Source organism: Ceratosolen solmsi, unplaced genomic scaffold, assembly GCF_000503995.2.
Source record: "Ceratosolen solmsi marchali unplaced genomic scaffold, CerSol_1.0 scaffold6, whole genome shotgun sequence".
Taxonomy (NCBI): domain Eukaryota; kingdom Metazoa; phylum Arthropoda; class Insecta; order Hymenoptera; family Agaonidae; genus Ceratosolen; species Ceratosolen solmsi.
Window position 1 is genome coordinate 12,887,936 of NW_011948414.1, and position 12,083 is coordinate 12,900,018.

A 12,083-nucleotide genomic window follows, 5' to 3' on the forward strand; every position below is an offset into this window, starting at 1 on the left:
TTTAAATTTAAGATATATTGCATTTGTATATCATACAGCTTTGATGTATTGCATAGTCTAAGAAACATCAATGATCTAAAAATCAATGTCGTAGTGGTAGTGATCTATGACAAACCACAATTCACCATTTATAATGTGATATGTATGTGTATAATAACAGATCTCTCTACACTACTACTACCTAATATAAAATTCGTCGGAATCTATAAAGTACAGATGCATAAGAAAAATATAAATTTATTTTAATAATTCAGGTTGATATTTCTTTTCTTCAGCTTACTAATCTCAACCTCAAATTTTACTTGAGATCATTTATTTCTGATGATTGAACAGTATGATGTGTCTTATCTTAATTATATCTTGTATTAATTTGTTACCAGTCTGTTAATATATCATTTTTATGATAATTAATTTATCAGTTTGGAAAACTTCATAAGCTCTAATGTTTTTGACAATCAAATTCTATTATATGCATCTGATTTTGTTAAGATAAACCTATAATTTAAGATTTCATAGACACTATACTATTTAATTTTAATAAGTCTGGCCTAACCACAGAAACCCATGGTATTCTCATATTATGAAATAGACTGCTTTTAATTTTACTTTTATATATTTTATTGTTATAAACTGCTTGTTTTGAATTTATGAAATTAAATTTTCAAATTTTATACTTTCAAAGTTTATAGTTATTCTTTCTAATTACTTTTCATATTTTTCTCTCATTCTAATTAAAAGCACAGTATTCTTTTTTCAAGTTAATAAAGATTAAAGAACCATTATTTAAGATTATTTCTGAAGTAATATTTAAAAATTAATACTTATAAAATTAGGTACGATTTATTCAAAACTAAAAGTTTGTGTTATATAATAAACTTATAAAATAAGTCGATTTATGATCAATTTATAATTATTTCATGGTTTTAACTACATTATGTCTATACAAATGTCTGTTTATTAGTTTAAAACACAAACTCTATAAACGCTCAATGAAGCTCTATCATATTATATATTTATGTATTCGGCAATTATTTACTGTTCGGAATTGGAACATTTTCCAAGAACTTAGGCTCTCGGAAATGTACAACAGGCCTCTTAGTTCTCTAATTTTGTAAACACTTGACTCCGAGAATTCTCGAATATTCTAAAGCTTTACCTTTTAGCGTCCTATAATGTTTATCTGGTCTCCGCATAGCAATGTAGGTTGAAATTCTTCTACCTTTTAAAGCTATGCTTTCCCGGAATTCTCGTAACGTCTAAAGCATTAGACTCGAACGCTCTGCAATATTTTCTGCATAGCAGCACTTATGCATTGTTGCCAGCTAAGTAAGCTGCCGTGTGGATATTTCAAGCAAGCACATAACAAAACGGCGCTTATAGTTCTTCAGCCAGGAAGCCAGTGAGTCATGCTAGTCAGTCAGCTAGGTATTCTCAAGGTAAGGTCATCAAGGAAGGAAGACGCGTTTATTGTCTTGTACTGCAAGATAAAGGAGTTGACACTGTCCCGTTCAAATCAAGAAAGTGCTAGACCGCAGTTGATTCATCTACACGGAGCATCCAAAATAGTGAAACTAATCAGCTACACGGAGCATCCGTGATGGTGGTGGTTCAACACAGAACAGGTAAAGGCTACTGTTTCTCTGTAACTAAACCAAGTGTAAGGCATAAATCGTTGCTAATCCTTACAAGATTAGCATGATGATATTATTAATATATCACAACTATACTCATTAATAAGAGTGTGCATAATCAGTTGCTGATTCTTACAAAATCAACAAAATCAAGAAACATCTTGTGTAGATATACTTTTCACTACAGAATCAGTTCAAGCAATTGAATCAACGTGATTGAGCATAGTATATACCTTTCCATCACATAATTCCAACACAACAATGTAATTGTGAATAAACTTAATAAACCATATTAAATGAAGAAGCGTACACTGTATTAATGTAAACCCCTTCCATTTCACTCCTGCCTAAGAATCCACAAGGGCGGGCGGCAATTCGAGCCAGAAAATCACACATTTTCGAACATTTACAATATTACTAATAAAAATTTTATAAAGGATGATATAATATAGCACTGTTATTCTCTTTATTTGTATATTATAAAATTAATTTATTAGTAAGTAATGCAAAGTCGTACATAAATTAAGAATATAATATAATTGAATGTTTTCTTAAACGAAAGTGTATTAAAGTTTTTTAAATTATTACATAGATATTTTAAAAGATAAAAATGATATGACAAAGTTATTGATGTACAACTTCTAATAGTTGTTAAAAGTTACAAACTGATATATTAAATACATGAATGCAAGTTGGCATACTTCAGAAATTTTGCGTAGATGTCTGTACATGCATGTCATTACTCTTCCACCAAACTAATATACATGCAAATATAATCAAAAGGATTGACATTCTTTTCTGTCTTAACAGGCCTTTATAGCTAATACTTTTATTATGGAAAAAGAAAGATAAATTAAATTATCACGCATATAGATTATAAACAATATTTCTGTTTTAACATCCTGATTATAAGATAAAGTAAATTACAAAAACAGTAATTTGTGCTTTGATTTTTTTTCTCATGGCAATTGAAAGAAAAAAGCAAAAAATATTTAGAACTTGAAAACTCGGCAGTAAATAAAGAAAGCAAATTAACCTGATGACTTATGTAAGCATTACTCATAATAATAAGCTGAACATACTATCTCAACAATATAATTTATGATAGAAATCATTACAAATTAAAATATTATTGTTGTATATTGTAGATTATTTTAAACAATTTCAATTATTCGAAAATAATAAATAGATCAAATTGGATATTTATTTTTTTTTATATAAAAAGGCTATTAATATTTATATACTAGATATTTCATTGCATAAAACAAAACAAAAGCATTATTAATCTTACTGAACACTAATCATCCAGTTATTACTCTTACTATCCTTTAGGATTTCAGACCACATTTTTTTAAATCCATATCTGCTATATTCTTTGTTGCTCCATTTTGTTCAATATTTTAAATTGATACACATATTTATTATACCAATTGGTTTTGACTAAACTTTTATATTATTCTAATATTAAAAAAAACCATAAAGTATTTTTTAAAATATAGGATTACATAAAAATTTATCAATTGAACAGGCATATTCTATTTTTATATTGATTTATGTTACTGAAGTATAGCTAAAGCATAGCTGTTGTGTTATTTAGAGAAAATATGATAATACCTCAATATTAATATTAGTATGCTTATTAGTGTTTATGAAAGAGTAATTAAATTAAATTATATTTCAATGACTCCATAAATAGCATAAGTATTGGTTAATACCAATGAATATTATTTTTATTGGTCTATACAATCTTATTAACATTCTTATTTTTATAACAAGTTCGCTTAAAATTGAATGTTTAAAATCAATAATCAATAATACATCAATTATTGTTGAAAATAATATGAGAAAAGAAACATAATCAAGAAAATCCAAAATAATATTGAATCCACATATATATATATATTTGCGAATAAAATATTTTTGTTAGATAAACAAATTTTTTAAATCTAATTATATAATTCTATGTAATATTGTAATAATTAATTCTATAACTATATAAAACTAATTATATAATTCCATAATTAGTAGACTTGAATTTTAATGTTTTGAATGTAGTAAAATGACAATATATTAATATATTGTCAATTTTAATACACAATTCAAAAGTTCTATAATCTTGATATGATCATTTTATTACTTTTGAATATTATAAAATTGTGATTCACAATCTTTAACTTACTTTTTATGACATAAGATGTTTGATATTTTAGAAATTGATATAGCGTTAGAATTAAATAACTTAGGTTTTGAGCAAATCAGATATTTTATAAAATCTGTAAGTATTATATATGAAGAAAATTTTTTTATTTTCAACCATCTATTATTACATTAGGGTGAATTAAATATTACTAAAAGAATAATTAATAATATAGTATAAAATAAAATCCAATATTCATATAAAAAAACATACCCAAAAAGAATTAATTATCTTTGGTGGTTTATTCAATAACGTAATTTGAAGAAAACTTCTTAATTCATTTTATTAAGCAAATTAATAAAATGAAAGATTAATTGAATAAATCATTATCTAATTTAGAAATATACTTAAATATATATATATATATGAATGTATATACATAAAATATTCAATTTTGTGGTGATATATTTTATTAAATAAAAATATATGCTTCTTTTATTTAAAATGAATATATAGTATTAATTTTAGAATTATAATAATAAATAAAATTTGTTTATAAATAAAACAATATATTTTACAAAAAACATTTTCAATATATAATATAGTATACAGATTATCTTATTCATACTTTTTTTATAAAATTATTAATTTTCTCTAAAATTTCTTATTATAATATTTTACTCTTGCATTACTAGTAATATATTATATATATATATATATATATATATATATATATATATATATATATATATATATATATTAGTAGTATTTATATTTATTAAGTAGAATATCCTTGTTGAACTCTTTTTCTATTTTTTCTAATTTCATTACCTATTCTATCTCCACATCTACGAAGCCACTCCGCAATACGAGCTTTACCATTATCTATATTAAGATGATGATGCTCTTGTATCAAATCTACAACAAATTTGCATATTTGCAAATGTTTATAAAATTACCCTTTGTTTATTTATATAAATATGCAATTTATTAACCAATCTAACCTATAATTAAGCTGACCATATTAGTAGTTCCAAATGCAATTGTATTTTTTATTCCAATCCAAGAAATAATTCTGCATAATTCATTTGTCATGATACTAGACATAATATTTGAAACTGATTTTTGTTCAGTACTGACAAGTAATTTTTTTAATTTTATTATCTAGAAATACTTTGCATTAATTTTAAAACATTAAAAATATTTTAAATAAAACTTACAAATTGATCCTGCACATTTTCATGTGTTAATGATTCATCAAAATCCAGAAAGTCATTTATATCATTAAATGGCATACTAGGTAAAAGATCTAATTTTCTTTCTTGCTGCATAAATGATTGACCATGTTTCAAATAATTTAATATTTCTTGTTGCTTTTGTAAAATAATATTAAGTGTTTCTCTACAAGAACCTAAAATATTAATTCTTAAATTCATGTGGATAAATATGTATTTAAAAAATCCCATAATTTAATATAACATACAACAACATGTTTTACAGTGTATTTTATTTATTTTTTCTGGAATAATTAAAGTATTGTTTTCTGGAACAAGTAAATAAATTAAAAATAATATAAGTATAATTTTATTTATATTTATTGAAGAAGATAATACCTATCTGTCCTTTTGATAATTCAGATTTTTTAACTTGTATTATTGTTTGATCACAATATTCTGTATTAATTGATTCATCATTTATCACATAATCATAATCATCAAATTTGTTTTTATCATAATATAAATTTTCATTTTTACAAATATGTGCATGGTCTTAAAATACAATAAAAATAATAAAACTAAAGTAACTACTAAGTTATATTTATATATGTATGTACCTGATTCTAAATGACTAGTCGATGGAATATTTTCTACTTTCACATTGTTTGAGCGTTTTACAATGAAAGCTTTAACAGAATTTTTTCCAACAATACTTATTTTGTTACTAGGGACAATTCTAATAATAGATGGAGATGTAGAATTTGTCACAGATTTTTTTAACATTACATTATTATCATTATTATCATTATTCATTATCATTTTATATTTTGAAAAATTAGAAATTCGTTGACGTTTACTGAACTTTGAATAATCTTTCGATTTTCTCGACATTTTTTTCAATAAAAATGATAAAAATTTTATTTTAAAATATAAATATAACCTATAAGGCACGATTTAAAATATGTTTACATTTCAAATGTATAATAAACATGACATATAATAATAAACTAAATATTTGGGGGAAATAAATACTTTTATAGTACTAGCGTGTTTGTAAATTTTCACGATATTACAACTTGTAATTAAGGAATATATAGATAAGTTTATAGGATTCACTTTTGAATTACCAAACCAAATACTAATATATATATATATATATATATATGTATATTAACTTGGTTCACGTTTGCAATTCTATTAAACCCATGGCATTTATTTATATTACATATAATGCATTAGTTTATGATAATATATATTATAAAATCATTTTATCAAATGTTTCAGATGTTATTTGACTATTAGATAAAAGATATATTATAGTTTATTCTTAGTACATTCTTATTTTTGCATAAAAGTTGATTTTAAACGACTTATTATGTTATAAATTAAAAGAAACTTTTACAATAGTGAATAGATTTAATTATATTTATTTAAATAATGTTATTAGATAAAAAAAGATTCTCAAAAATATTTATTGCTTTTATAATAAAATAGATAATCATTTATGTATGAATTTAACAAATAAACTCTTGAATCATGAAAATAGTTAATTTAGTTAAAAACATTACTAAGAAAATTAAAATATCGAATGAAATACATATAAAAGACTGTCATAATTTAATATTCTTATGTAAAATATAATAATAATTATTGCATATTTGCAAATTAGTAATTTCAAATATTACTAATTTTTAAATAATTAATAATAATTGAATTTAAAAAAATCTCTAATGCTGCAATAATATGAAAACTCAATTATATCTAACAATCTTTTAAAATTTATCAATGAGATTATTGAAAAATAAAGTATAACAGTATCAAAATAATCTGAAACATATTTGATTACTACCATAATAAGTTTTTGCGGTATTAAGTAAAATAATTAAAAAATTTAGTATATAAATGAAACTTTTTGAAATCGAAGATATTAAATGAAGAATTCCCTAATAATTATATAAATTTTTGTTAAACAAAACAAAACTAAGTACATTTATATAAAATGAACTATTTTATATTCCACTCTGAGTAAAAGTTTTGGTGTTTGCATGAATTTACAATAATTATCGAGAAGATTTTATAATAACTGCTGTCTGAGAACAGACAAAAAACGCTTCCCTGAGATGGTGAAGGGAGGCTTGCTGGCAAGTGGAATGGACAATGCAATAAATTAATACTGCCTTTATATGAGTTGATTTTCCTGGTAGCATTCTTTGTCAATGGGTTGTGTTGGCCACGAATTTGTAGTTGTTGTCCATGGGGGACCAGTCCACCATAAAAGGTGTGTTTTGAGTTGTTGGGTGGTGAGTCCTCTGGATGCACAGTCGGCTGGATTTGAAGTTCCGGGCACACACCTCCATTGTGTTTCTGCTGTGAGTTTTTGAATTTGTGTGACTCTGTTGCGCACAAATTCCTTCCATCGTGATGGGTGAGCCTTGATCCAGGTCAGGGTTACTCGCGAGTCCGTCCATAGATGTGTTACCCTTATCCTTAGATTTAGTGAGGTTTTGATGCGTATGGTGAGTCTTGATAGTAGTAATGCGGCAGTTAATTCTAACTTAGGTATTGTTAGTTTATTGAGTGGTGCTACCTTTGTTTTTGAGCATATTAATGTTACTGTAGGTTTATTGTCTTCATTGTATATTGCCATATAAATGACGGCAGCCACTGCTAGTTGCGAGGCGTCAGCGAATCCATGTAGTTCTATATTTGATGTTTCCTTTGTTTTGAACCACCGAGGTATGGTTAATTCGTTTAGTGTTTGTAATTCTCTTCTGATGGTGTGCCATCGATTGACAACTTGATCTGGGAGCGGATCATCCCATCCAACAGAATGGAACCATAGTTCTTGGAGTAGTAATTTTGCTCGTATTATTACGGGAGATGCGAATCCCAATGGTTCAATCAATTTTGCAATGTCAAAGAGAATGGTGCGCTTTGAGGAGGTGGTTGCTTGGGGAGTCAATGATGTTGAGAATGAGAAGATGTCTTCGTTGGGTCTCCATTGTAGCCCTAGAATTTTGGTGGCATCTTCGGTCAAGTTGACAGACTGTTCCGAATTCGGCGGTGCCTGAATGGCGGTTATTACTTCTTCGTTGGTGGAGTGTCATTTTGCTAATGCGAATCCGCCCGCCATGTAGAAGTCCCTTAATTCTGTTGCTATTTCCACTAGTTAACTAGGATTGTCCGAACCGCGAAAGATGTCGTCCACGTATCTTCCGTATTTGATGGGGGGTACAGCGAGTGGATAGTTGTCTCCTTCGTCTTGGATGAGTTTAAGGAGTGTTCGTACAGCTAGAAATAGAGCCGCTCTGGTTCCATATGTGACAGTGATTAATTGATAGATGACTTCGTTGCCCTGTTCCTCTATCCACAGGATTCGCTGTAGATCCCAGTCGTCTTGGTGGACCAGTATCTGTTGGTACATCTTTGTGATGTCTGTGGAGAATAAATACCTGTGTTTGCGCATCCAAATTAATACATCTACAATGTCTGGATTTAGGTTTGTGCCGGTGTGCATTATGTCATTTAATGATCGTCCAGTTGAGGATGGGCTTGATCCGTTGAAGACGACTCTTAACTTAGTCGTAGAACTGTCCGGTTTTATTGCGCCATAGTGCGGCATATAGTACGCCCTCTTGTTGGAATGCTAGTTTGCTGGTAGTCTTCGCATATGATTCATGTTCTCGTATTCTGTCATGAATTGAACATATAGTGTGCGATAATTATTGTCCCTTGTGAATCGTTTTTGTAGGCGCACCAGGCATTGATGGGCCACGATGTATGAGTCTCCAAGTGTTTCAGGGGATTCTGTGAAGGGGAGTTTGACCTTATACCTTCCAGTGCTTACTCGTGATTGGTTTGCGATGTAATATTGTTCACACTGCTGTTGATCTGGATTGAGTTGGCCGCTTGGTTCCCATGGTATTTCTTCTATTATCCAAAATCGCAATAGTAGGTTTTGCAGGCTGTTTTCCAGTTCTTCCGTGGTTATGGTCATTGATGTGGCAGTGTGAGTGTAGTTACCGGCTGGTCCAATAACCACCCAGCCGAATATTGACAGTTGTGCTATAGGTAGGTGTGGTGAGGACTTGATAATGTTGTGTTTCATTACTTGTCCATATGAATCGGCTCCCAACACGATGTCTGCCGGTCTGGCCTTGGCGTAATTTTTATCGGCTAATGGCAATCCCTCGATATGAGGCCATGTGCATTGTGGGTGGACATGAGGAGGTAGAAGTATGGATAGGGATTTGAGTATGTGAGCATGTACAATAATTGATTCCTTTGACCGCAATGATTGTATAGTGAAGGTGATGGTCCCTAGTGGTTGTATTGGTGAAGTCCTGCCGATTCCGTGTACAAGTATTTTTGACATTCTAGGTTTCACATGAAGATGTCGTGCCAATCTTTCCGTAATGAGTGTGATTTCGGAACCAGTGTCTATGAGCAGCCGGGCTTATTGTGTTGTTGATTGTATGATCACCTTGGCTACATCAGTGGCTAATAATGTGATTGGTTGTTGGCGCCCGATTAGACTGGTTTGTGGTTTGTCTAGTCATGTGGTGTGTAGTGATTGAACGTTGGTTGATGTGGTGTCTGGTACTTCATGTAGTAATGAGTGGTGTCCCTCGTGGCATATGTAACATCGTTTTTTGCTTGTGCATGGCCTTAGCAGATAATTGCCCAGGCAATTATGGCATCACCCTTTTGCTTTAATTGTGTCCAGTCTTTGAGAGGGAGTGAGCTGCTTGAATTTGCTGCATGTCCAATTGGGGTGCTGTTCCTTGCAGTAGAAGCATTCTAGGATTGAGTCTGTCCTGTTAGTCCAACTTGATGAATCGTGTGTGGAGGATGATTGGCACATTCTTACGAATCTTTTTTTTTGGTGTATGATGCTGATCTTGTTTTGTTGGCGATTGGATTCCTTGTGTGTTTATCATTGTCACGTTTTCTAGTGCTTCCAGTCTTGTCATTACAAATTGATCAAATTTTTCAAACATTAGATATGAATTGTCTTCTAGTGTTTCTTCCCAGTCTGTTACTATTTGTTCGTCTAATTGTAGTAATGTCACATGTAGTAGTAGTGCGTCCCATACGTTTGTGGCATTATGATGCTTTAGTGATCTTCGTAGGCTGCGTGTTTTGCTCATTAGTGTTGACATTTCCCGGGTTCCTTTTATTCTTGATGACGAGATGGTGATAGCTTGTGTAATGAGCGCCTTCAGAGCGAATCGTGGTGAATCGTATTTTTTTAGTAATATTTGCCAAGCTGGTTCTAACGACTCGTTTTGTAGAGACATATCTGATATTAATTCTGCGGGTGTTTCTTGCAGAAAGTTCCGCAGGTTGTATAACTTTTGAACTTCGCTTAATTTAGTGCTTTTAAGTATTAAGGATTGAAACAAGTCTCTGAAGGCGGGCCATGCAAGATAGTTTCCATCGAATTTGGGAATAGGGATATCTTGGAGATACGTTACTCCACGTGCTCCTGCTGGCAGTATCCCGTCATCGGCACTTAAAGTACTTGGTGTGCTGGTGGTTGTCGCCCCTAGTTCTTGAGACAATTTCATGATTAATGCCATGGCTTTGGTGTGCCAGATGGACTCTTCTGTCATGGCGTTCTTTGTGAAGTACTCGTGTGTTGCGCCTGACACTGGCCAGCTAATTACTATGGATTTGTGATCCATCATGAAGTTGTTGTGTGTCTCGTCGATTTTATTTTTCACTGCTAATACTTCGGGCAGGCTTATAGTTGCTCTGTCTGCATTAAGGCTGTCAATCAGTCTTTGCATGGTCTTGATGCAGGCTCATTGTGATTGGGCAGTCATAATTAGTTCACCAGTCAATTTTTCTTTGTTCGCGCTGCGCGTAGTGACACTTACTGACTCCTTAATTTCCTTTTTGTCCTGTGTAGACATGTTGATATGATGAAGCGATAGGGTTTACTTACAGTGATGAAGAATCTCTCTCGTAGTCAATGATCTGCGAACAGTACTATTATCCTTACGACTGGTAGTATTTGATGTATGCAATGATTTCCACTTATCCGGCTCGAAGGACCAAAATGTCTGAGATCAGACTAAAAACGCTTCCCTGAGATGGTGAAGGGAGGCTTGCTAGCAAGTGGAATGGACAATGCAATAAATTAATACTGCCTTTATATGAGTTGATTTTCCCTTTTATTGAATATAATAAATAATGAATAGTTAATAATCTATGAATATGGAATGAGTGTATGATAGAATAAATAGGTGAGAGTTTCTTCAGATAGTGTAAGTGATGATAATCTTATAAGTGTATTCTTGTGGTATGGTGCGTGATTGACGCCACCGATTGCCGCTACCGATACTCTGGAGAGACCTGGGTGGTGGCGTTGATGTGCAACGTCACTGGTGAGAAGAATTGATGCTGCCGTTGCCGCTACCGATGAACTGGAGAGGCCTGTGTGGGGCGATGGTGTACGACGTCACTGTTGAGGAGAATTAATGCTGTAGTTGCCGCTACCGATGAGCTGGAGATGATTGAGTGGGGCGCTGGTGTATGACGTCACTGATGAATGGCAATGATGCCGTGGTTTTGGTATTGATGCTTACTTAGTTCACGGAGTCGTGTCTTAGTGATTCGTAAGAACATGTGTAATAGCGTAGCTTACGTGTGTGGAGTTGATTTCAGTTTTGATGGTACGTAAGGACGTGTGTGGAGATAGATCGTTGTGTATTGGATGTGACCTCTATGTAAGTGGTATTTGACTTGTAAGAAGGCGATTTGTGTGAATTGAAGGCGATCTCTGTGTAAACGGCGTTGACTTGTAGAACAATAATTTGATCTTGATGATTGCTTGATCGAACTATTAAGAGGACGAGACCGTCATGTGCAGCTCCTTAAATATTCTCGTATAAACAAGCTGCGTTGAAATTGCATAGGTGATCGTTGCTATGCCGACATTTGTCGTGACGTAAACAGGGCATAGCCTCGTAGAGTTCATTTGTTATTACTTTTGGAATTATAGTAGTATATTAGAGTTTTTCTGTTATAAGCATTCTTTGAATTCGTTAGTCAGTTTTTACAAAACAAATGCTCGTGCTTATACCTATCCCA

At 31.0% G+C, this 12,083-nt stretch overlaps 2 protein-coding genes across 2 annotated transcripts; both read right to left on the bottom strand.

Moving 5' to 3' along the window:
- Nucleotides 1–4,536: 4,536 nt before the first annotated feature.
- LOC105368452 (uncharacterized) lies at nt 4,537–5,204 on the bottom strand. The gene is made up of 3 exons (XM_011507463.1): nt 4,989–5,204; nt 4,773–4,932; nt 4,537–4,686 (listed from the first exon to the last, which is right to left on the bottom strand). The coding sequence occupies exons 1-3, from the start codon at nt 5,202–5,204 to the stop codon at nt 4,547–4,549; spliced, it is 516 nt and encodes a 171-aa protein (XP_011505765.1). The 3' UTR covers nt 4,537–4,546.
- Nucleotides 5,205–8,631: 3,427 nt separating this feature from the next.
- Nucleotides 8,632–9,360, bottom strand: LOC105368453 (uncharacterized). Its single transcript, XM_011507465.1, has one exon. The coding sequence runs from the start codon at nt 9,358–9,360 to the stop codon at nt 8,632–8,634; it is 729 nt and encodes a 242-aa protein (XP_011505767.1).
- Nucleotides 9,361–12,083: the final 2,723 nt, after the last annotated feature.

What these genes read in the sequence shown, in the direction of transcription:
- LOC105368452 (XM_011507463.1), bottom strand. Translation starts at nt 5,204, where the DNA reads ATGAATTTAAGAATTAATATTTTAGGTTCTTGTAGAGAAACACTTAAT. An exon ending in AAAATGTGCAGGATCAATTT is followed by an intron (nt 4,933 to 4,988) that starts GTAAGTTTTATT and finishes AAGTATTTCTAG; the next exon opens with ATAATAAAATTAAAAAAATT. An exon ending in TATGGTCAGCTTAATTATAG is followed by an intron (nt 4,687 to 4,772) that starts GTTAGATTGGTT and finishes AATTTGTTGTAG; the next exon opens with ATTTGATACAAGAGCATCAT.
- LOC105368453 (XM_011507465.1), bottom strand. Translation starts at nt 9,360, where the DNA reads ATGTCAAAAATACTTGTACACGGAATCGGCAGGACTTCACCAATACAA.